Source organism: Tauraco erythrolophus, chromosome 14, assembly GCF_009769465.1.
Source record: "Tauraco erythrolophus isolate bTauEry1 chromosome 14, bTauEry1.pri, whole genome shotgun sequence".
Taxonomy (NCBI): Eukaryota; Metazoa; Chordata; class Aves; order Musophagiformes; family Musophagidae; genus Tauraco; species Tauraco erythrolophus.
The window spans coordinates 20145239-20170633 of record NC_141478.1 but is presented as its reverse complement, the minus strand read 5'-3'; the positions used below and the strand labels follow the sequence as shown (position 1 = coordinate 20170633).

Below are 25395 nucleotides of genomic sequence, written 5' to 3'. Positions count from 1 at the left end.
CAAAACATTCAGATTTCATGCTGAAAGTTTTCTGGGTTTTAGCAAATCTTTTACAACTTTGTATTATTTGTTCTCTGAGTTGAGACCTTTCTGAAGAATTATCCATCCACACTCAGAACTAATGGCAACCAAACTACAGAATAAACAATAAACATCCTAAACTTATGGACATAGTACTTGTTATGGAAACAACCCCTTCTGAACACCAGAAACCCTGAATCCTTGCTTTGAGGAAAAAGGCACTGGCTGAAGGACTCATCAGTGCTCAGCAGTTGCCTGTTATATCCAAGCAAACTAATTAAATCTGCTCATCTCTGGAAAATCATCCTGGCATGAATAGTCACAGACTGCAAAATCTCACTATAACACACAATCTTCTCAAGAAGTAATTTCAAAGACAGACAGCTGACTCATAGTATTGGGAATCAGGGGGCAAAAAATCCTCTGAAGGCACCAAAAGAGTAAATAAAATTAAGATGGAAGAAAAAAAAAATTTCTGAGATCTGCAATTTTTGCAATATTTCGTAACCTCTTGAAAAATCAAGGGTTTGATTTGGATGAGAAAAAAATTAAAGTCTTTGTTTTTCCTCTGATGAAATGCATTTCAACATAAACAGATGTGCTGTTGCTCATTAAATCAACCTGGTGTAAGGCCATCCCCAGCAAATCCAGTAGGAAAGGTACACCTTCATTCTCTTCCAGACCTTAGTCCTTGAAGAACATCCAGTTGCTCTGTGGAGCTGCGCCTGTTGCTTTAACCCAGTCAAGCACTCTGAGCTACCAAATGAATCAATACGCAAAAATCTACCCTCCTCTGTGCACTTCACATGGCTGCCTTGTGGTCTCATTTTCCTTTGGTGTAAATTCAAACCCTAATCAAATAGGTAAAGGAAGATGCTTTGAAGGCAGATAATAAAGTGAGCAGCAAGAGGTTTATAAAAAATGAGAACTGTAAGTAGACAAAGAAAAGTAATTCCACATATCTAATACGGAGAGAAGGAAAAAAGCCAACACAGATCCAAAATGAGGATGGTGAGTCAGGCAACCAGTTTTGGCTCTGTGAAGTATTTCTTTACTGTTTTCCTGCAAACCACTTCCGAACCAGTTCATCCACTTCTGAGGGCACTCTGTCTCAGCAGAATCGACACAACTAATTTCTTTCTTTCTTAAGATGAGTACTGACCTTGAGGATCTATCTGCACACAACCAACCAACCAACCAAAGCCTGTCAGCGTATGAACTGAACTATGGAAGGGCTACAAGAGCAAGCCACTGCATCTGGGTTTGAGCAGAGTGGCTGGCAGCATGAGTGAACAAAAACAGAACTTGAGACTACACCCCAGAAGAAGGACATTGAGGATCACAGAAGTTTTTTGTGGAACAAGCTCCAGAAAGCGATGAAGATCAGGTGAGCGCGCATGTGCAGCCATGCTGCTAGCAGCAGAGTTACAAGCTGATCCTGTTGGGAAGCTCCAGGGTGCTAATCCTCACTGAAGAAAGATTCTAGGGGAGAGGGGAAAATATTTCTTTACAGGGAATGGACTCCATCTAGCAAACCTGAGCCACTGAGAATTAAGACGTGCAATTCACAAAGGAAAGACGCTGCAAAATTTTTTGTTTAGAGATTTTTTTTTTCAGTCAGTTTAGATGTGTCCTACAACCCATAATCACCGTCAAAGGAGGGAGAAGGTAATCGTATCTGTTTGCATAACTGCAGCACCAGAAGGCTAGGATGCAAAGCAGTCTTGAGACCCCTGCCTGTTATCTAGGAATCCGTTCAGAAAGTACTCGCTGACAGTCTGGCAACACCAGTTACGACATTCTTGTTATGAGTAGACATACAAAGCAGAAATACAAAGTGGTATGTGTAAATAAGTGTATTTCATTAATAGAACCATGGAAATAGCAGTGGCATAATATGGTGAGTATGAATTCAACACAAGTGACCAATCAAATCATTTTCAGATATCAAAGCTCCCCGTTTTTTGATTATTTTTTTTTTTTTTGTAACCTTCACCTAAATTTACTGCAGAGTAAAGACTTTAACATCTGCTTGGATGATAATGTTTTCTCCTATGAAATTAGAAAAAATATTTTTAAATATTTAAGCCCAAGCTATCTTTCAGCTTCATAAATATAAAACATTTTTTTGTGACAAGTAACACATTATGACCTGGAAAAACAGTCTTAAAAATTTTTGGGGATGTTTCAGGAGCAGTCTAAATGTCTCAGTACCGATGACTTCTTTTTGGTATAAAGTTGAAAACTACAACAGATTATTTCAGTTTGGTCATTTGTTATATCACGACTACAGCCTTTTCCAATGCATATATTCATACAAAGTTTTGCAAAGAAATTCACCATTTGTTTCATTCTCTTCCTGTGTCTATATGCAGCAACCTAGAACATCTAAACTACCTACATAAATTGTGAGAGGAAATAATTCCATTCAAACAGATCTTTTCGTAAAAATACCCCGTGGGACTTTATTCCTGAAGAAATATCTTATTCCTATATCTTATACCCAGTGATACCGATAAGATTTCTATGAGAATAAACGGACGAAACTAGTCCTATCGTGTGCCTGTAGTGATTCAGAGATTCTTATTTCCAATCATAATTTGTAAGACAGAATCTTCCATGTTTCCTTTCCAATTCTAGGCAACTGACAAACAGCGCTAATCTAAACAAAATTTTTTAGCTTGCAGAGTAGAAGTGGCAATTGCTAAATTTTTTTTTCTTTTTTTTTCTTAAAGTACACTGTGCTACATTTATTCACAAGTCAAATTACTGTTAAAATCTTGCTAATTCCAGTGACAGCATAAAAATACTTTGCAGTTCTAGATGTGGTGAAAGACTTTGATTATACATACCTCTGAAAAGAAAACAGACAGGATGACTAGGCTGATCCAGTGAATTACTCCTGCAAACTGTGAAGCACTTGAAACTGTAATTAACACAATACAATGAAGCATCATTATAGTAGCAGAATGAAACTTAAATTTAATATAATTAGTACTGCTACAACTTACATATGGGTGAAGCTCGCTTTCTTAAATTTTGCAATGGAAGTACCAGAAAGAGGATGGGATGTAATGGGACATGGAACTCCAGCCCTGTCTGTTGCTTGCCCTAATTCAGGCCAGCATGTTAGCAGCTGCAGCAGCTGTTCATTGCAGCTTTCATAGATGATAATAATGCTGGTAAGCAATGACATACATATTTTAGGTCTCTGATGCTCTGTCATTGCTCCATGCTCTCACTCCACACGCTGCTTTAGTACAAGATTTGTGACTAAATCCTGTATACCTAAAAATCCAGAGTCAGAATTCTGTAAGGAAACAGAATGCTCTACTATTCCCACGTTATTCCTTGTATTCAGCCTTTGACAATTCAGCTCAGAAGATCAGTAATTGTCTGGAATGAGTGCTTAAAAACTAATGCTCAAACTGGGCTCCAAAACACATTTCTAACATCTAAATAAATAACCAAGGCAGGTAGACTTTTGTACAGCTCTCTGGATGTGGCATGAACAGCCTTGACAGCTCAGGATCCTATTCCTCTCACAGTAAAGTTTGACTCTAGAGAAACCATAGTGACAGAAGCAACAGAAGAACCAACGCCATTGTTAATAAGATCAAATCTTAATACATTCATTTTAAGGAGTCTGTGAAATACAAGCAATTCTAATTTGTACAGCAAACAATGTGACTATTTTTGTACAGTCTGTTTCAGGAAACGTGGCTGCCATATGGACAGCTTTGCCTTCAAGCAAGCTTCTATGCGAACACTCCAGAAAGTTACAGTAAATGAAATAAAATTACAGTTTAAGTAATTGGTTAAGACACACAATTTCCTTTGTAAGCACTCTTTTTCAGAAAGACAGTGATCATTAAAATCACTCATGTTCACTTCATTTCAAACTCCTCCATGAAAAGAAGTCTGTAAAGGGTAAGTTAAAATGGTAATTTATGAAACTCTAGATTCTACACACTCACTTCCCATATAGGTACTCTTTATGCAGGCAGATTGTTGAGGTAGTTACTCCACTTTCAAAGTGGAATGACTTTGCACAAAAGTCCTTTCAGGAAATGACTATCAGGAACACTTACCGGAATTCATTAAAAGTATGGTTTTAGAGAGTACTAAAGCCTTGCATGGACACTCCCTGGCACTAAATCAGGCTTTCATTTTATTCAACTTGTTTTGCTTGTAAGTAAAATGAAATAAACTCGGGCAAAAGAGTTTGCTGCAAGACTACATAAGCACCTCTATGATATGGGTTGTCTCTATGGGCTTAAATGAGTCTCTTGAAATATGGAGGATTCCTCAATAAGTAAGTTCAATTGAAATTTTGTGATCAAAGTTCCCTTCACTGCTCACAAAACAAAGCAGAAAGCTGAAAGGGTCCAGTATCTGAACTGCTGGCAACTCCTACTCTGGTCACATGCTCTCAAGTTTGCAATAAGGGAATGAAGAGAAAAAATTCTCTCTGTACTTCAGGGTATTTGTGAGCCTACCATCCCTATAGCAGACGGATTAAAATAGTCTGTGCAGCCTTGCAGTTTCAAAGAATTACTGTGTAACGGCAAAATTTAAGGCAATCAATGACTGTGTGCATAGAGATGCAAAACTGTGGCAGAATCAACTATGTCCCAAGAACACATAGGGCATGCACTACATAAAGCATCTTAATTTAAAATTAAAACTTATTAAAATGGGAAGGAGAGGGAAGGAATGTAGGAAGAAATCAGAATACAAAGAAAACTGTTAGTATGAGCTGCCACTGGAACTCTCATAGCTGAGGCTCATCTGGGGCTTGATGAGAGAGGGTTTGCTGTAGTGCAGCAAAGGAACTACTTAAAGACAAAAAAAAAAGGGCAAAATTTCTTATATAACTTTTCCAAGATATTGTCTTTATAGGGTGGCATAAAGAACAAGAAATATTTCCAAGAGCTGTCCATTGACATACAAGTCTCCAGCTGCCCCTTAGTGGACAAAAAAGATATAGCAACTACGAATTTGGAAAGAAAAGACATTTCTGATGCTGCATTAACTGTAGCAGAATGCTGGACACACTGCCAGACAGCAGGCAATTAAACTGCCAGTAAAACAGTAAATTTGAAAAAGCCTTCTAAGGAAGAAGCTTTTGCACAAGAGCTGAATCCCTAGCCCATACACTGAATCTAGATATTTGCCTCTTCCAAAACACTCCCTTTCAAAAATGCAGTGAAAAGCTACATCCCTGCTCTGTGGTGGTTCGGATACATCACTGGGATTCAGTTTGAGGCAAAGCACCTAAGCTGTTCAGCTTCTACTTTTATCCGGAACAGAATTTCACATCTGTTGGGCGCACAAGCTTTTTTTTCCCAAAATTACAGCTAAAAGTCAAAACGTTCTGCTTTATTGCACGTTTTGTTTGTCTGGTGCTATGGGGAAGAAGTGAACACGAATCCAGATGCTTTTTAGTCATGAAGAAGATGGTTCAGTATGAAGCGTGGAGTACAGCCAACCTCAGTCTAGCTCCTCCTCCCTTTCCCTCTCCTTCACATCTCCTCAAAATGTGTATCCAGGAGGGGAGGGATGAATAAATACACCCTGACAAACCCTGAGTGGCCATTATAGAAGCTTGTACTACCAGTGCTTCCTTTCAGTGGCTGTTGTTCTTGATGAAGATGTCCTGGCAGACACAACCTATGACTGCTTCCGCAAGGAGCAGACAGCAGATGCTCACTGCATGGTTTGGGCAAGCCCTGAACTCGTCCTTACTGAGGCATTGCTGCACGCAACGTGCGTTTTCTTTGCACAGCTATGCACGTACTCAGACAGGGCCCTGATCCAGCTACCAAATGGACAGGAGTGGAGCTTTTCAGCTTCAGAGTTTTCAGGAAGGTCTGATGCCTTTTGCAGACACACCTGCTGTAGTTGATTGCAGAAGGAGGGCAATACAATTTCCTGAGTTGCTTTCCCTCAAAACCATTGAAGATAAGGAAGGGACAGCATGGTCTATATTTCTGAGGAGCAGGGGCTGGAACCTGTCATGACTCTTCTTTTGAAATGAGGTGCAAGTGATTTAATATACATCTATTTCTGCATTTGCAAAACATCACAAGGTATTGAGATGTTATTTTGTTAATGCATGTGTGAAGAGCTTTGATGACAGGACTAAAAAAAGCTGATTATAGGACAGAGACGTATAATAAAAGACCTATTACATGCCCCCTGCTTTCTGGGGTTTCTAATTCTGGCATGAATACGCTTTGTGCTAAAATAACCTAAAAGGTCTCTGTCCTTTTCATGTGTGTGACCTACACATTTGCAAACATGGTCTCCATCACTGGCACTGACAGTTTTGTATATGGGAGAAGTGCACAGTGCAACCAAAGACTGCACTAAAAGCATCAGTGGAAAACGATGCTCTCAAAATGTCAGAGCCAAAGAAAACATCAGTTTGTTGTTGGTGTTTTTTTTTTTTAAAAGAAGGCTTCCTAAGTAATTACCATCTATAATGTGGATTAACAGTTGTTATTATGAACAAAATTGGCAGTGATGTGTCGTAACATATCCTTCCTAACGCATTGCTTGATTTCATATAGAATAAGGAATAATTTAAAACTGTAATTACATTTTTGAAAAACATAATTATGGCCTAATGGCTTTTTAAAACCTTAAGGTAAGTGACACACGTTCCTCATTTGACACAGCTGCAATACTTCTATCAGCCTCACCAAGACAGCCTTTATCTGATTTAAAACAAAATAGAAGGCATTCAACATAAAGGCAGGAAGCCTGATGGGTTGATGCATTAGTTAAAATGCAAAGTAGCAACACAGAGCAGAACGGGTCCTTTCTCAGGTGCTGAGAAAAATCAATCCATACAGGCAGGGGCAGCCTCTGAACAGTGAAATCACCTGGCTTGATCAAGCACCTATAGGTCACGCACGAGGTGTAAGCTGCAGAGCTTTTAAGAGTATCACATGCACTAGACACATAGAGAAAGAATGATACCTAATGATAAAACAAAGTCTTTTTTAGAAGATTCTTCAGAAAATAAATGGTAAGAAAGCAGGTGCTTCAAGAGGAGAGCCTCCAAAACTGTTAAAAATCTAAGAGAAATAAACGGAAATGGTTTTTAAAACTCTCTGGCTCTACAGGAAGTGACATTTCTCTACATACACAGAAAGATGTGGCACCTCAATAAATATTGTTGAAAGCTTCTTCCTCATTCAATTTTAAAGGACTTACACCCATAATTAGCATTCCTGACTTTTTTTGAAGGCAGCAGACTTGCCCAAATTCTGGGCTTCCTCTTCCAAAATGGTAAATCACCAGAGACTAGAGAGTGGCCGTGTTCAGAACAGAGTGTGCAGTATGGACAAAGAGGGGTATAAATGGTAAGCAACGGTGTGGAAAGACAGATTAGTCATTTATTCATCTTATAGGGTTTATAAAATGGCTGCAATTATCAATAAAGTCCCCTAAAGTAATCTTAATACAATTGCAATACCTAAATCTTTACAGTGAAATCTAACTCCACTAGTATCAATTGATAAATCACTAAAGTAAAAGGACTTTAACAGAACAGAAGTTTGTTTGCTCAGTTTTAAGTTGCCATAGAAGACTCCAGACCATGACTCTTTCATGCTATACATTCTTGCATTTATGGGATTGTCTGAACCCATCACTGACATTTCAACATATCTGAGAATCTATGGAGATGCTAGAGGCTGTTCTTCAACATTTAGCATAGGGAAAAACGTGTTCATGTCAGGTTTGCATCATATAAGCAAAAAACAAAAACAAAAAGGAAATGGAGAAAAAGAGCAATAGAAAAAAAAATTAATTGGGAAGCAAAACAGCAGCATTAAAATTTCCATTGTGGAACCTGCGTAGAGTGAATTCAGATCAAGCAAAATTCTGTTTAAGCTATTGTTTGACTACCAGTGATGTAGCAGAGTAGAATGAAAATCTCTATCATTTCAGTGCGTTACAAGATAGAAATCCATAATTTCAATTCCTATCCACCTCAGTAGAAGTAAATCAATGATAAAGTTTGAACCAAATACCCTCGCAAGTTCATCACTTCTGTCTATCCATATACATATGAAAAGTATCAGAGATTAATGATGAACAAATGATCTTTCTTCTGCATATACAGAGTGCGTCTGTAAAGGACGGACCTTTTCAAGCACTAATGACAATACATGGGGATCTCTGCATGTACACTCCGCTTGTATCCTTCGAAAATTTATCCTATACTGAATTTGGTTGGAAAAAAAGGAAGAGACTGACTTCACTATACCAGGATTCCACAAAAACACATTTCTTACCTAGCCTAGTAATCATTTAAATGGTAGGAAAAAAAAAATCCCCACCATCCTCCCCCCTTCAAAAACCTCCCAGCAAGTTAAGCCTTTATTTCATCAAAATGAAAAAAAAAAAATAATAATCCTCCTACTCACACTGGAGAAGCTTTATATCTATTAGGAGTTCCAGAGTCAGAAGAATCACCACCAATACTACACAGGCTACCAGGAAACTGTTGAGACTTGCACTGAGCAAAAATACCTGCCACACAGCTGCTCGTCTCCCACAGCATGGTTTTAGCCAGTTAGATCTAAGGAAATAAAATTAAGAGGAAAAACAAGAAAAGAAAAGAAGTAGTAGTGAAAACCGAAGAGAGCTAAAGAGTAGTGAACTCAAAATGACAAGTTCTGCTGTTACGGATACACTCAGCAATAACGTACAAAGACTTTACAAAACTTTTGGTTTCTTTAGCAAGAAAAACACTTCACAAAAAACTTCACCCTGGGCATCTCGTGTGTGTCTCTAACCCTCTGGAGAGTCCCGGTGTTCACATGCCTTCCCATGCACTGAGTAGCGAACCTGAATTATCCCACATACTTTTCTACTTTCTTCCTGTCTTAATATTTTTTTTTGACATAGATGCTGCATTCACTTATCTGTGAGTACAAATAGCAGAACTCTGCTAGTAGGTGAGAAGCTAAAGACATTTTTTAAGACTTTCTCTGCTGTTGAATTTTATGTTCATGTACCTTTATCTCTGTTCTAGTATGAGACAAAAGAGCAACAGGAATCTGGAAAACACTGAGGAATAAGCTCAGTGACTCCACTGCTACACCTATACTAGCAAGTACACACAGCCTGGCAAAGTGTCAAGCAGCTAGCCAAGGCTGTCTAGCTTGACTCTTTTTGTCTAACTATCACCAACCTGTTTGTGGACCAGGTCAAAAAGGACTTTCCCAGAGTTTGGGGTAGCACAGTTTTGAAGACAGCATACACCAGGAACTGCTCCCAAATCTAGTTTAGATAAGCTCATCTTGTTTTGGAGGAAAAAGAAGGTTTAGGCAAGATGATGAAGGAAGCTGTGAGGAGGCTGTAAGAACCAGAACTCTGGAAGGAAGTTGATGAATCAGTAAATGTTGCACTAGTATTGTGCTAATGCAGATACACGTTTTCAAATGAGTTGTTTTAAAAAAAAATATTGTTTTTTCTTTTGAAAATATTTGGAATAACAGCAGCACAGACTTCAGAAGCAGAAAGCCCATCCTGATTTTTTTTTTCTCCTAACCTCCCCTTCCCATAGTTTCACTTTGACATTGTTGCCTCATTTCTCCTCAGTGTTTTGTAGTGTTCTTGTACTGGCCCACCTCTGAAAGTTCTAATGTTTGCCTGACACTTCATATCCAAACCACTGTAAATACACATTAGCTAATAAAGAGCTGACATGATTTATTAACTTGGGTTTAAGAAGCTGCAAGCATACAGAAGTGTGGTGCAGTAACTACACTGTCTGAACCAAAATATCACTACACAGACATCAATGGTATACGAGAAGATATGACGATACTGATCAATTCCAAATAAATAGCTCTAAATTCAGTAACTTGTGTTATAATCAAACACTTGGAAAAACATGGCAAAACATTCCCTGACAAACCCACACTTGAGAAAGTGATGCTAAGCAGTGCTCAGAGACACGACACTTTGAAGCAGCTTCTCAGAATTCAGCGTATCAACTAAATACTTGTACTCAAGATTGCCTGATTACCTGACTGAAAAATACCTCCTCACCTGACTCTTAAAACTTCAAAGATCTGACAAGTGTTACTATCAGGAACGTGCCCTTAGTTTAAAGTTGTTATGGTTCTAGTCTGAATACAGAAGGAACTAGATTTTAAATAGGTAAGGGAAAAAAAAAGGCATTGGAATAGAGCTCTTTTGCAAACTTAATCTTTTAATAGATTTTATTTTATACAATCTCAAAACAGGATAACTTGTCTTTACTGCAACCGTTATTTTGAGGTTTAGTGGATTTTTTTAGATCTTTCTAAAGATAATGCTAGGGAATGCCCCTGTTTAAATAGAACAGTTGTTAGTTCTATTCTCTTCCCACATTTATCTTCCTTTTCCCAAAAAGACCCGTTTTCCCAGCATTTTAATACTGCAGGGTAATTTTTCCTCTTTCCTATTCTCAGAAGAGTCAGTAGAGGGCCTAAGTACATTCCTTTAAAACCTCTGTGCAGTTGAGATTTCAATTATACCCAATGTACCAGTAAGAATAAATTAACCGTGATACTCAGCACACATTACATATAGCCATGATAACCATCAATCAAGCTAATCATTACTTACAGAATGCTAAAGAACATGGAGTTACTCTGTCTGTGCAGTACTAATTCCAAAAAGCTTCTGAACAAAACTATCAGTTTACAACTGGAAAAGCAATCGACTTTAGAGGTCAAGTGCAGATCATCTGCATGTTTACACCTATACATCACTCATACAATATATAAACTGATTTCAAAGACATAACAGTGTTTAAAATTTAAGCACTGAAAAAACACCTCCAGCTTCATATCTTATTACATCAAGGTGCATTTGTTCAACACTTGCTCTGTGAATGAACAGTGATTGGTGTTTTCACATCACTGCCTAGCAGACCTCTTCCAAGTCCACTGAATCCACTGACATTAACAATCACATGGTGCTCTAAAAGGAGCACTGGATGGTTTCCTTCCTGGGTGCTGCTTAGCCAGCTGTTTCCCTGCTACTTCCACACTCCTGTACAGTAGAGTCCTGATGTTGCCTTGGGTTGTCGTTTTTTGATTTTGAGGTTTGGTTTTTTTAACTTATTACCTCTTGTAAGGATGGACATAAATACTAAAAGCAATTATAATCCAACTAGAAATATATTTTAGATAAAACTATTGACATGCTAACCACACTGGCTCCTAGTACACAAATCTCATCTTCTTCAACCCTGTAACCTGCCTTAGTAGAGTAGTATTCTCTTCCTGCTGACAGCGATGTCCATTTAACAGATGATAAATCTGGTATTTGAGAAAAGCAAATCCCTACCGGAATTAGCGTGGGTTTTAACTTACCTTCCAAATCCTGGCCAGATTCCCATGCAATACTGCAAAGCTACACTAAGTTTAAAGCTCAGATTAGAAACTCAGCTACACAGACCTTTCAAAAAAAAAAAGTTAACTTATACAGCTCATAAATTTAGGAAGAGATTACATACTAACCACATGCGAGTAAAACACCTTTATCCCTCACTCCAGACAAAAAAAAAAAAAGAGGAAAAAAAAAGGTGTCCTATTTTGTTCAGAGAAGAAGTATAACTTCATTTGGTGTCCTGACCGTGTTGTCTGTGGATGCCATGCACTATATAGTTTACTAGTAAAATACGACTTAGAATACAACTTTACTGCGTGACTTCAAACAGGTTCCTTAAATATATTTAGTGGAATTTTACCAGGCATACTCCTTTTAAAAGATATTTTCCACACATGGCTTTGTGGAAAACCAATCTGTCATCATCACTGCTAGTTTTATTAATAAACAGCCTGGAAAAAAGAACATAAGGCAAAACTGGGAAAGGTTTAACATATTTATTTGGTCAGGAACCACTACTAACAATTTGTTCAAGCTGTTAACAGCTGTCACTGTTTCTATTTTCTGGTCTTGTAAACAAATACCCCAAAATCTGCATTAAACCTTACCTTGCCTTTTTTTTTTTTTGTTTTGTTTGACTAAACAGCAGGTGTTTGCATTTCACAAGATGGCTATGATCAGAAAACAGAAGGATGGATGAGATCCAAATCACTATCTGAAGGAACAGAAAGGCCATGGTCAGGAAGTGACAGGAACACAAAAAGGCTAAGTGACAACAAAAAATCTGGCTGAGATGAAACAGACAGCAGAGCCTCACAGCAGGCTACAGGTAGCAGCTGGAGGCCTTGAGCAACTCCGAAGAACACACAGAGCTCTGCACCCATTTGCAGGACTGCTTCTACAAGCTTAGTTTAACTACAGAAGTTTAACTATTAAGAGTACCCTCACTCCTTTTTTCCCTAAAAGTTTCACTGTTTGTAACGCCATTACATTTCTTGGAGGATGGCTGCAAAACTGTTGCTCAAATGGCAAGAAAAATCCCAGATTTCTGCCTAAACTCACACACGGCCAGTTTATACATATTTGCTCTTGTGCCAGTATTGTTCTCTAGCTTGATTAGGTCTTTTCCCGTGCTGGCATTTTTTTCCATGATGCATTTATACACAGCAACAGCATCCCCTCATTTAATTTAATTAAGGCCCATGCCTTTTGGAAAACAGACACTCACGTTTCTATAACTGTCCTAGTAGTCTCTTCTGCATGTGAACACAGACAACCAGAGCAGTACATAATATTTTGGAATAGGTTTAATTACATTAATGCTTCCCAGCTCTATCTGAAGTACTTTATGCTTTCTAGGATCATTTGTGCCTTCTTTATAGGTGTATATCACCCTGTTCGCTCACAGACATCCTGTGATTACCTGGTATATTAGTCCTCTCATTAGAAAATTGCTTATTAGACTTTTCCCTTCTATGCTAAGGTCTTTAGCGAAATATTAACATCATGCTCAAAACCAGCCTTTACAAAACATGAGAACAGCCACACTAGGTCAGAACAGAGGCTTGGTGTCCTGTCTCCAACTGTGGCCATGAGCAGATGCCTCAAGATGAGTAAGAGCATGGCAAACATTTACTACTTCCCGTTAAAACTCTCACAGTATCTAACGATTTTCAACTTGGTGACTTCCTGAGACAGATGTGGTTTCTCGGATTCTACTTAGCAACCTTCAACGTATTTCTCTTCTACAAACTTGCCCAACCTCCCGTTAAGGCTAGATAAGCTATTGGTGGCCACACATTCTTTAGAAAGAAGTTCCACATCTCTACTGCCCTCCATGCAGAGAGAAACCTTTTCCTGTTTGTTTTGAACTGGGCATTAATCTATTAACACACCCCAGCGCCTGTATTGGCACGGATCTTGTAATCTCAATCAAAGCTCCCATCAGCCTTCTCTTTTCCAGATTGGAAGAGTCCCAGTTTACGCAATAATCCCCAATGGAAGTCGCATCACATCTTTAACCACTGTTTTCCTTTGAATCTTTTCCAGTTCTTTTGTATCTACCGTATCGTTGACAGGGACCAGAACTACCCGTGTTCAAGACGTGGGCAAAGCTTGCATAGGCAGAGAGGCAAAACAATGGCCTCTCTTTTATTCTCTACTTCTTTCCTAATGAATCCTAACATCTGATTTGATTTTAGACTGCTGTTCAGCATTTAGCTGACCTTTTCATGGGCTCTCCTTCCTGATCAACATTCTTCTTTTCCACGTTTCTCCTTTGTCCTACTGCTGATCTATTTTCAATTTTTCCACCAAGACATACCTTCTCCAATTGTCTCCAGGACAGACAATTAGTTCCAGTGTTAAGCCAGGTAAATTAGACTGATGTCACTTCCACTCTCCAATAACAAGCTTTGCAAACAATGATCTGTGGGCTACATCTACTACACTTGTACTCACAAAAAGCACCTAGGAAAAGCAAGTTCTGTTGGAAAAATACAGAAAGATCTACAAATCAAAGAAGTCTGAAAATCACTGAGCTAGAAAATGAATTCTTTTTTTACTTATAGTAGCACTCCCTCTACCAATTGGTGCTACTGATAAAAGACATTACAGGGACACAGGATTTAGGTACTATGATAAACAGTTACGAGCTATTCCGGAAAACAACATTTACAAACATAAACACTTAAAAGGATCTGTACAGAAAAATAAGTTTCTAAATCACTGAACATCCCTGTGATGTAGCCCAAAATTTCATGTATTCTCTATTGAAGAGCTGGTCACCTCACCAGTTCTGTTGTGCTGAATGCTCATTTTCTGCTGCAGTGCAGGTCTTAGCTTTGGACCAGAGCACAGAGAGTAGCAGTGATATAGTACTGCACAAAGAACAAATCAGCACTACAGTCTCATTCACTGAATTTTGCTGTTAAGATTTTGCACCATCTTTCTGGATTCAGGCTGTGGCTGGCACCTAAAAATAAAGTCACTTTTGTAAATACAAGGAGCTTGCTCACTACATGAAATAGTTCTGTCCTCCAAAACCTTTGCACTTTATCTCAAGCTTGGACCTCATTATTCACCATGTATCAATACGATGTGCTCCAGGATCTGCATGAGGTGCCCAGAACTCTTCAGAAAAGAAAGTGGTTTTTAATTATGCTGCCAGATAAAGACAAGAAAAGCAGAAAACAAGAGAAATATGAGAACTTGGTCCATTTGAGTTCTTTTAGTTAAAGCACCTTTAAGCTTTGTAGAAAACACAGGTAAAATACCTCAAAGACATTAAAATATGAAAGATGAATATGAAAATCAGAAATAACCGCATCCACTTGGTGCAATTACAAAAGATAGACTGAAGGAACAGACATCCTTTTCTCCCAGGGTGGGTGAATACACTCATGAGAGAAGGTCTGCAATCAATTTAAAATTAAAAGCTCACAAGACTCTTTCCTGTCTTAACTTCTGAATCTCTGTACATCTCTCTTCCCTGTTCAGTTTTGGTTTTCCTTCCTTTTTTTTCTCTCTCTCTATCCCTTCCTACAGCTTTCTTTTTTTCAGATATTCCTACAGTTTCATGCACTTTCTAGCTGAGACCAAACAAACCTAAGGCTATGAAGAGATGATCATAAATTATTAAATTTCAATGGCATGACTATTTACAGCTAATGTCAAGTCAGTCACGTTAACTGTACAAACTCCCAAACTTTACAGCTATTGATGTAAAACACAGTATATGAAAGCACCTTCATGTTTCAAATTTGTTTAACATACAAAAATTTAAGAGCTGCAATCTAAAACAAATACCACAAATAATTTGAAGCTGGTGCATCTCTCTCCCCTTGCTTCCCATCCTCATTAAACACAAATCTTTTCTTGAAAGACAGGCTCACTGCCTAACTGCATACTCACAAAACCAAAATACAGCCTGTTGTGCAACTCTTTTATAATTTATTAGGAATGATACCTCCTAATTGGAACTTAAGGAAAATACAGAAAGGAGAGCTTTTTCCTATCCCTGCTTGTCTTTAGCAAACATGTATCCCTTTCTGCATGTTGTCAATTTTCCAACTATTCCCCATCATTTTTCTTGGTCATTGATGCAAAAATAGAAAAGAAAAAGTAATTTCTGGAAAGCAGAATACTTGATTGGAAGAAAAGACATTAAGAGTAGCACTTAAAGCTAATGTTAACCTGATGAGATCCATCCGCGGGTCCTGAAGGAACTGGCGGATGAAGTTGCCAAGCCACTGGCCATTGTATTTGAGAAGTCGTGGTGGTCTGGCGAGGTCCCCGATGACTGGAAGAGAGGGAACATAACCCCCATTTTTAAAAAGGGGAGCAAGGAGGACCCGGGCAACTACAGGCCAGTCAGCCTCACCTCTGTGCCTGGCAGGGTCATGGAGCAGATTCTCCAGGGAACCATGCTAAGGCACATGGAGAGCAAGGAGGTGGTGGGTGCCAGCCAACATGGCTTCACCAAAGGCAGATCGTGCCTGACCAACTTGGTGGCCTTTTATGATGGGGTGACAGCATCGGTGGACAAGGGTCAACCAACGGATATCATCTACCTGGACTTGTGCAAAGCTTTTGACACTGTCCCGCACGACATTCTTCTCTCTAAACTAGAGAGGCATGGGTTTGATGGATGGACCACTCAGTGGATAAGGAATTGGCTCAATGGCCGCACTCAGAGAGTAGTGGTCAATGGCTCGATGTCCAAGTGGAGACCGGTCACGAGTGGCGTCCCTCAGGGGTCCGTGTTGGGCCCGGCCCTCTTCATCATCTTTGTCGGTGACGTGGACAGTGGCATGGAGTGCACCCTCAGCAAGTTCGCCAATAACACCAAGCTGTGTAGTGCCGTCAACACGCTGGAAGGGAGAGATGCCATCCAGAGGGACCTCGACAGGCTGGAGAGGTGGGCCCGTGTCAACCTTATGAAGTTTAACCAGGCCAAGTGCAAGGTCCTACATCTGGGTCGTGGCAATCCCAGGCACAAATACAGACTGGGTGGTGAATGGATTGAGAGCGGCCCTGAGGAGAAGGACTTGGGAGTACTGGTGGACGAGAAGCTCAATATGAGCCGGCAATGTGCTCTTGCGGCCCAGAAGGCCAACCGCATCCTGGGCTGCATCAAGAGGAGCGTGGCCAGCAGGTCGAGGGAGGTGATTCTCCCCCTCTACTCTGCCCTCGTGAGACCTCACTTGGAGTATTGCGTCCAGTTCTGGAGTCCCCAGCATAAGAAGGACATGGACCAGTTGGAGAGGGTCCAGAGGAGGGCCACGAAGATGATAAGAGGGCTGGAGCACCTTTCCTATGAGGACAGGCTGAAAGAGTTGGGGCTGTTCAGCCTGGAGAAGAGGAGGCTCCAGGGTGACCTTATAGCGGTCTTCCAGTACCTCAAGGGGGCCTACAAGAAAGATGGGGAGAGGCTGTTCAGGAGGGCCAGTTGTGATAGGACAAGGGGTAATGGTTTTAAAATAGAGGGAGGTAGATTCAGGTTGGATATTAGGAAAAATTTTTTTACCATGAGAGTTGTAGAACACTGGAACAGGTTGCCCAGAGAGGTGGTGGATGCTCCATCCCTGGAAACGTTCAAGGCCAGGTTGGACGAGGCCCTGAGCAACCTGATCTAGTTGGAGATGTCCCTGTTCCTTGCAGGGGGGTTGGACTAGATGACCTTTGAAGGTCCCTTCCAGCCCTAACCATTCTATGATTCTATGATTTAAAAATCTCCTTAGCTTTCTAGGTGATTAGTCTCCTTGGACATGTTTACATGTTCTTTTCGTGAAAATGGAGTTCAGTGCAGACACAGCCTCTCCAATAAATTCACAGACACAAAAATGGGCAACTTTGCTGCTGCTGCTTTTTCACGCGAGTATCACCTGTCACAGAAATGTTAGAAGTGTAAACCACGTTTTCCTCAGCATTCAATGTACATTTTTTATTTCTCATATACATGTCTCTATACTATGCCTTGATCATTTCTGCAATGTTTAAACATGGAGCTCAGTGCACAGCAGCGATATCTGAGGATGATACTAACAAGTTAACTGCAGGGCAGATCAGTGGGACTAGTAAGTAATGCACATCACACACTAGTTCGGAGAGCCAAGATACTATTTCTTCACAGTGCTACAAAGGGTGGAAGAGATATACCTTTATAAACAGGAATTACTATAGTCACATAACTCAAAATGTTTCAGTTACATATGATTGGCTTATCAGAAAATTTCCCTTTTCTGAAGAGTGAGACCTACAGCTCTATTAACACCAGGCACGTCAAACTCACTGCAGCTAGGAAGCAAGCCAGATGCAAGAATCCCTTCCTATCCCACACACAGAGGCCACAGGCACGTTACTCTTCTTCAGGGCAAAGAAGGTGACGCCAGCCCACCCACATGATTTATAATGACTGAGAATATTTGCAATACAGATTCCATCCAACTTAACCAGCTTCCGTCATGTAAATCTTTGTACTTTCCCTATTTGAGAAGTCTACAGAGCGGAAAGAAGTATTGCTCAACCCGCATTAGAAAACAACGCATTCTGTGTTTTGTTTGAGGGTTTCTTGCAGAAGGGAAAGGTTTTTCTTGCCTGATTACCCTTCCACCACTTACAGGTGTACTTCAGGGACAGGCTTAACACGACATCTAATCTGCAGTCCTTTCTTCGCTACTTAGCGCAGGGATCAGCACTATAAACTAAATTTCTGACAAAACCAGCTCAAACTGTCCACAAAATTCCTTCAACAAGACTGACAGATGGGAACTGACTGCCCTGAGCATTTGATATGATAGAGCAAAGACTCACCAAACTGAACACAGTAAGATTTTTTTATTCCAATATCTTTAAAGCCACGGGAATGCCAGTTTACATAAGGTCTGTCTAACAAAAGACAGATCATAATTTTCCTTTCTTTTTGCTTTTCCTTTTCTTTTTTTCATTTCTTGTGGGAGGGGTAGCTAGTCTGATGACATCTCAGAGTTTCCATGCTGAGCTATGACCCACCTATTCCTGGATGCCTATTAACATCAGGTTGATTGAGAGAATCATTCTCTCAACTCCCCTAGTCACAACAAGCTCCCCTAGTTAGCAACAAGGTTAAATTCGCTCTTGTGCTTGGAACCTGAGCACCTTCTGGCCTTAAAATGGGAAAGTTACAAGAAAGCATCAGGGTGCACACAACCAAGCCAAAGGAAGACTCCTTTATTGCTCACTCATTCATCCGTAGTCTGATGTCTCTCTTGGTGCAAGGAGATAGAGACTTATTAGTGATAAAATGTGACAACTCACATCAGAAGCTAGGGATTGTGGACAATTATGTTGAAAACCACAAGGTCACAGACAGATGCAGCTTGTAACAACAACCCAGCATTTTCCAAGCACAGAGATGTGCCAGACCTTCCTGCTGCAGAGCCTTGAAGTTAGGACTACAACTTGCCTGGTATCTCCACCTGTAACCTGTACGAAAGCACTGGAGTAACAGAGCTTCACAGTTACGAATATAGATGCTGGCAGAAACTACAGGGACTTAGACATTTTCTGCCACCTCCTGTGCTGCCCTTCCCACATCACCCTCTTCATACACAAGGGAGACGCAGCTTATCAGTTCCTGTACCAAACTGATCAGACCCACCCTATCTCCTTCTTATTCAGGTGGAAGCCAGTCACATCTAACAAGGCCATGAGAAAGAAATTACACCACATCATAAGAACAGACCATCAGGGAGTATGGGGACAGTATTTACTTTTTCTGCTGGGCTTCTTGAGCTCAGCTCTGCTCCTAAATTTCACAGGGCATCAGTTGTGATCAGTGCTTCTGAAAGGAAGAAGCTGCCATTCCCACAAGGCAGATGCAGTCCTGGGACTCAGCTGAACACATTCACACAAAATGCATTGAGACAAATAAACTGAAGCTCTGAATTTTCTTCAGAGAATCCACTCTACAGCTGGGAGGTCTGGATGGCACCTGCTTATTTCCATTCAGACTGATAAAGCCACAAAAGAAGTCTGTGTGAAGGAAGAGGTCTCTGCTGAGGAAAAGAATGACAAGTCTATTTCCATGCTTAAGACTGCAAAGCTGCTCAAATGGTTACAATGAGAGATCTGTGCACTTTGGCACAGTGAAGAATTGAGTTTCAGATCATAAAAATCTACGAAAATTCTTATTTGAACTTAACTGGTATTTACTCAGCACCAAAATAGCCTGAGGGTTACACCTGCATACTCAAATTAATTTTCAAGTGCCTCTTGTGCTATGCAGGGTATTTTATGTCACAGTTGTACCATACTTACATAACCTACTTGAAACGTATTTCCCCTTGTTTTGAGTAACAACTTTCTGGAGATGTCTCATAAAGTCCAATTTGGAAAGAAATTAAAGGCAAGAGCCTTCCCCATGCATTGCTTCCTGACTACCACACAGAATACCTGCTGAGCAGAGATCAAGCAGGTCTCTCTGCTGATTCCTAAGCACAGTTTAAAACACATTCAGCTGTTAATAAATGGAGGCTTATATGAAGCCTTCTGATATCTTCATCAATGAGAGCTCTATACGACTTACTGTGAAATGCTTTTAGATGGATCTTATTGACACCACCAGGTATATATGCTCAGTGCAACACACAGTGGAACAGTAATCTCAGAATCAGAGGGGCTAGGCACAAGCGCTCACCTAATCCCTGTCTCAAGGGATGTTGAACTATAGTGGTACCATTCCTCAGAAATGCGTCTTCTTAAAGATTGAGTGATTGCAATTCTATTCCCCCTCCTCCCCATACACACCAGTAGTTTGCCCCAGCACTTTGCTACCCTCATTATTCTCCTCTTTGCTGCAATTCAAGCTTTTTACTTCTTGTCCTAAACATCATGGAGGTCAATAACAGCCTGCTCCCTTCCTCAGTGAAGTCTCTTATAAGCTCCCCTGAAAGTTTCTTCTTCACATGAAACACGAACAGTTATTTCAATCAGTACTCCATGGCAGGTTTTCTGAGCTTCTAATCATTCTCACTGCGTTCTCTTTGGATTCTTTCCAGTTCACCCAAATCTTTCATAAAAAATTTAGTATAGCAGTCCACCTACAGCCACCTCAAGACTGAACCAGGCATAAGGACACCTTCTAATGTCCTGTAGGACGACAATACTAAATAATCTGACACTGGCTTACATTTGGGAAAACGTCATGAACTGATTAAGATCTTCCATTCCAATAAAACCGGAATAGATGTTCTATGAAAACAGGAGCAATACACTTATACATTATCAAAGACAACGTTTCCACATAAGCAAACTACACAATCCAAATTATTCTGTGAAAAGTACACAGTCTGTCCAGGAAACAGCAGTACTACATCATTATCTGTATCAGGAGATGTACAACTGTGTACAAGAATCACAGTAGCCAAACCTCTCTTATCTTGAAACCCTCCTGAGACAGCTTTCACAAAGAGCTTTCACCAGGTCATTCTGCTTGTCTGACAGGCTAGATGCTTGGTCTAGTTTTTCCTGACAAAAGGCTTCCAGACTGTGGTCAAATAGCAGCTATGAAGAGCCCCAACCGAGCACAGATTGGTTATATTAGAGAAGGTCACTTCCATCCTGTGAGAATGGTTTTAAAAAGAGTTTGAGGACAACTGGCTGAACTTCTGCAGCTCAAGGTTTTCTTTTTTACAGGCCATGAAATTCTTTTAACCTAAAACTAAGAAACAAATTTCTGCCCTTTGTACTTACCCTTCTCTTTGGTACTCCTCATCCAAATTTGACAAAAGCTGGGACCCAGCCACAGACAGATCAAGTGCAGCTAAAGGTAGATCTCGATAAGCAAAATTAACAAGCTGTACAGGAGCAATGCTTTTGGTCTCTTCTTCCACTTGTTGTGAAATTATCTCAACTTCTGAAACACTGCCTTCTATTGTAGGCCTGAAAATATAATAAGCAAAATAAGAAACCCTCTCTCTCTTACACACACATATAAACAAATATAAATAAATAAATAAATAAGCAAGCAAGCAAGTAACAATAAGTTAGAGACAAGAACTTCACAGAATCCTAAAAAGACAGCAACTTAAAAGGCCTTTGCAAGGTCATTGAGGGAGATGTCCTCATTGAGGGGACAGACCAAATCTCTCCAAACTTGTCTTTCGTAGATCTCACTACAATCAACAGAAAGCTCAGAGACAAAGGAGAATAGCATTTCACTCTGCTGAATCTGCTTCAAAAGCACTAAATACAAATGGACATGTTACAAACAAACATATAAATACGGAAACAGTGCATGAACCCAAAAGCAAAATATTTGTGCAAAACAGAAAGGAGGTGTCTACCTATGCCAACTAAAAACTCACTGCTTTGTAAGTTAGATGAGTGAGCAATGAATAGCTAAGCTCATTAATCATTATATACAAGTCAACTGTTAATTAACGGATGCAGTTTGACCCCTCTTCCACTGTGGGTCAATATTCAAATAGTTTTGATGGGTGGCGACTTTGTTTCATTCAACTAGAAAGGGTCATTCTGTCACAAGTTATTTCAAAATAATTCTGAAAGGAGAACAATGATTCAGAAGAATTATGGACTCTTCTATAAAGACTATCTCAACTGTCCTTATATACAGCTTCTAAATCTGAATATGTGTTCTTCTACCACCCCACTAACATTAATGGGAACTCCATGCTGGTAAAACCAGAGGCTGACTACATGTATGTCTTCCACATTTATAACAAAGTACCACTTATCTAGAAACTCAAAATTTGTCAGTTAGCATATTATCTAGCGCATGTAAAGGATGACTTCATTGTAGGAGAGAGCTTGCACGTCAAGCCCCAGCAGGGATTGATCCCTTGCAGTACCCAGTGGAAGCTGCTTGCTCCATTTGCTTCAGAGTAGGTGCAAGCATAAACTTCTCTCGCTTTCATCCAGGAGAGCCTGTTAACTTCTGAAGAAATCTCAGATTACTTGTCAAAGGTTTCCAACAGCAGGTGTGAAGATACTCTTTTTCCTTAGGGATATAGTTAAAAAGTGCTTAGGACCCAACTTCCCTCTGTTACTTGACTGCAAAAGTTGCATTGGTGATTTTGTTTTAAAGAAGCTCATTAGAATCTTCCAGCTATTCAAGCAACCTGAATAACAGTTCATTTTTTTTCCAGGAAAAAAAAATGAATAATTTAAAAAAGTTCTTAAGTCATATATCTTGTAAGTCTAAGGATGTGGGTGAGGGAACTAAAATTCTACATGAAGGAGATGGAGAGAGATTGTATTGGCCAGAGCCTTGCCATTAGACTAACCCTTTCGGATGGAAAACATTATTCCTAAATTAAAATGAGCTAATGGCTGCCAGCATTACACAAGAAAGTAATTTCTAAAATCAGAAAGTGCTGTTATATCTTAAATATTTGGCAGGGAAAGGCTGCTACTGTGTCATACTATGGCAGAAAGTAGAGGTGAAAGACACTACTATCTGAACAACCTAAAGGCTTATTTTATTTTATTCATTGTCTAACTAATAACAGAAAGTAATGAGATTCTTTCATTTTCAACAGAACTGTATTCTCCTCTGTACACAATCTGAAATCAGAAGCCCAGAGGGAGAAGCTAATTTTAGCAAGAAATGTCTGTCTTTGATTTTCACCTTTAGTGCCATCCTGTGGACGTTTACCTTTACAAGTCCAAGTTGGTTCAGTTTTGCATGAAAGAGCATACAATGATCCAATTTCCAGTATTATAAAGGAAAAAGGAAATGGGTTGGTGCAGCCTTCCCTCTCCCAACAGTATTTACCTTCTGTATTCTTCAATAGACTAAATGACAGACATTGTCTGATTTGACTGAAAAGAAAAACGAACAAACCAACAGGCCACTGTTGGCAAACAGCTTTAGGACAGGTTTGGTGGCAGGAAAGAAAAAAGGCAAACAGATCTGAAAATAATAGGACATACTAGTTTTTAGCCACTGGCTGTTAGTAACACATCAGACACACTTATGGCATTCATGTATTGTCTGTCAATTCCCACTCTTCAGACAACTGACCAAATCACACTACTCCTTCTCAAAATAAAAACTTTTCCTTCCAGTAACACTGATAGAACTCTCTTGATGTCACAGCATTATTCTTCTACGGGTAGCAACCTGTTCCCTTCTATTTAAAATAAGTTATAACTACCCTCACATGGTACTTACTGAGGATTGGTCATGTTGGAGGATGCAACCAAATCAGCAGTGGTTCAATTAGTATTTAACTAATTCCAGCTGCTCTGCACAGAAGTTCCAGCCTTCCAAGATCAGATCTCTGCGAGAAGCAAAACAAAGTTATCTAAAATATAGTTGAAAGAACTCCAAAGAGCTGCTTTGACATTTCTTGTCATGTCACGATTTTGTCTAACAATTTTATTTCCCCCATGATTCCTTTTCAAAGTGCTTTTATTCAAGGTTAATTCCTCCATATTATGGAAGTTGTAAAGGTACAGTGCATTTACTTATACACATGGACACCTGCAGACATAAACTTCCATAAGAACACAGGTCTTGTTTTAAAACACTAGATTGTTGACAAAGATAACCAAGATCAGAGGGGGGAGCAGATTTCCAAAGAAAGCTCTTGGCTCCAGGAGCACAAATTCTGTTGGAAGCCAACTGATTTATTATTATTTTTTTTAACAATTTAATATACTTTATAGAGATGAGTATTAGCTTTTTCAACAAAGTTTGGGGGTTTGTTCTGCATTTTCTAATTTGAACTGTGTTCCTGACTCCCTTTACTACTTTAGAAAGTCTCTTCCAAGAATTAATTCATGTTGTCAAACATTCTAGATGGGCTGTTATCAAGACGGTATTTTGATCAACAAAACCCACTAACACATTTGGAAAAGGCACGACGTTTGCTCCATTTGTGTTGGACTTGGAGCAATGTATGACAACCAGAATGCAAGAGGACAAGCTTGTGAGAATGAAACCTACTGACACACAGGTTTTGGTAGCTGGAAAAATATAAACTAGAGAATACCATATAAGAAGCAAAAATTCTTAGAAAAAAGTATCATGAGAGACTTCGTAAAGCTACTGTCAAGATTCATGCTAAATAATTTTAAAAAGTAAAATAAAAACACACTCTTATTTTAATTAAACAGTCATTGGCAAATTAGAGTAGTACTGACAATAACACCGAAAAAAAAATCATGACTTTATACTAGAGTCACTTACAGGCTGAATTGTTAGTATCAGCCGAGTATACCACAGACATAAAGGTAGCAACAGCATGACTCTTAACAATCACTTCATACCAAATAACAAAATTGAACTTACATCTTTTGTAGAGCCATTTCCAAGGCTTTATTTCATGTCTTGTAACCTCATAATAACGTAAAACGGTCAATGCATTCTCAGATTTTCCAGCTAATGTGCCTGGGTATGCAAAAAGAAAGGGCCTACACTGTGATCACCCTCCTCAGGTAGGTCAGTCAGCCAAAAGTAATTTAATTATTCATATGAAGAAGAAAAAAAAAACATGACTGACTTTAAAACAGAAAAATGTACATATTAGAAAAACACACACATTTATCTATAATCTTGCAATACTTCTAAAGTTAGAGTCCAACTTTTTTCAGGTAAACCTTCCCTGACAGAGCAGAGACTCAATTCAACATCCATTTGATATCAATGGGAGTCTCTTCCCTGGGCTTCCTAGTCCTTGAATTATTTTATTTATTATAGCCCTAAGGCAGCAAAACACTAAAACATTTGCCCAAAATTACACGTTTAAACCAAACGGTAAAGAGATTTGGTGAATCTGTACCTATGACAGCTTTACAATAGCAATTCTTACATCTACCAGCACAACAAAAGTAAAACATAACTATCAGCCTTGTTTTGCAATGTTAGCTCCCTAACATCATGTTTTGGGTTGGCATTGTAGAACATTTTCAAAAAAAAACAATTTCTAATAAAAAATTTTACCTCAACCAATTGCTCTGAGTGCT

General features: G+C 39.4%; 1 protein-coding gene across 3 annotated transcripts in view; it reads right to left on the bottom strand.

Annotated features, from left to right (window-relative positions):
- TMEM266 (transmembrane protein 266) overlaps nt 1-24738 on the bottom strand; it is a 64874-nt gene extending 40136 nt beyond the window's left edge. For 2 of the 3 annotated variants that reach the window (XM_086620207.1, XM_086620206.1), the window contains exons 1-4: nt 23600-23630; nt 21157-21345; nt 8463-8617; nt 2874-2947 (exon numbers count right to left, since the gene is read on the bottom strand). In XM_086620207.1, coding sequence (XP_086476333.1) covers nt 2874-2947; nt 8463-8617; nt 21157-21345; nt 23600-23613 — 432 coding nt within the window. In that variant the 5' untranslated portion in view covers nt 23614-23630. Of the gene's footprint in view, nt 1-2873; nt 2948-8462; nt 8618-21156; nt 21346-23599; nt 23631-24721 lie in introns of those variants that run through there. The other variant, XM_086620208.1, reaches the window with a different exon arrangement.
- Nucleotides 24739-25395: the final 657 nt, after the last annotated feature.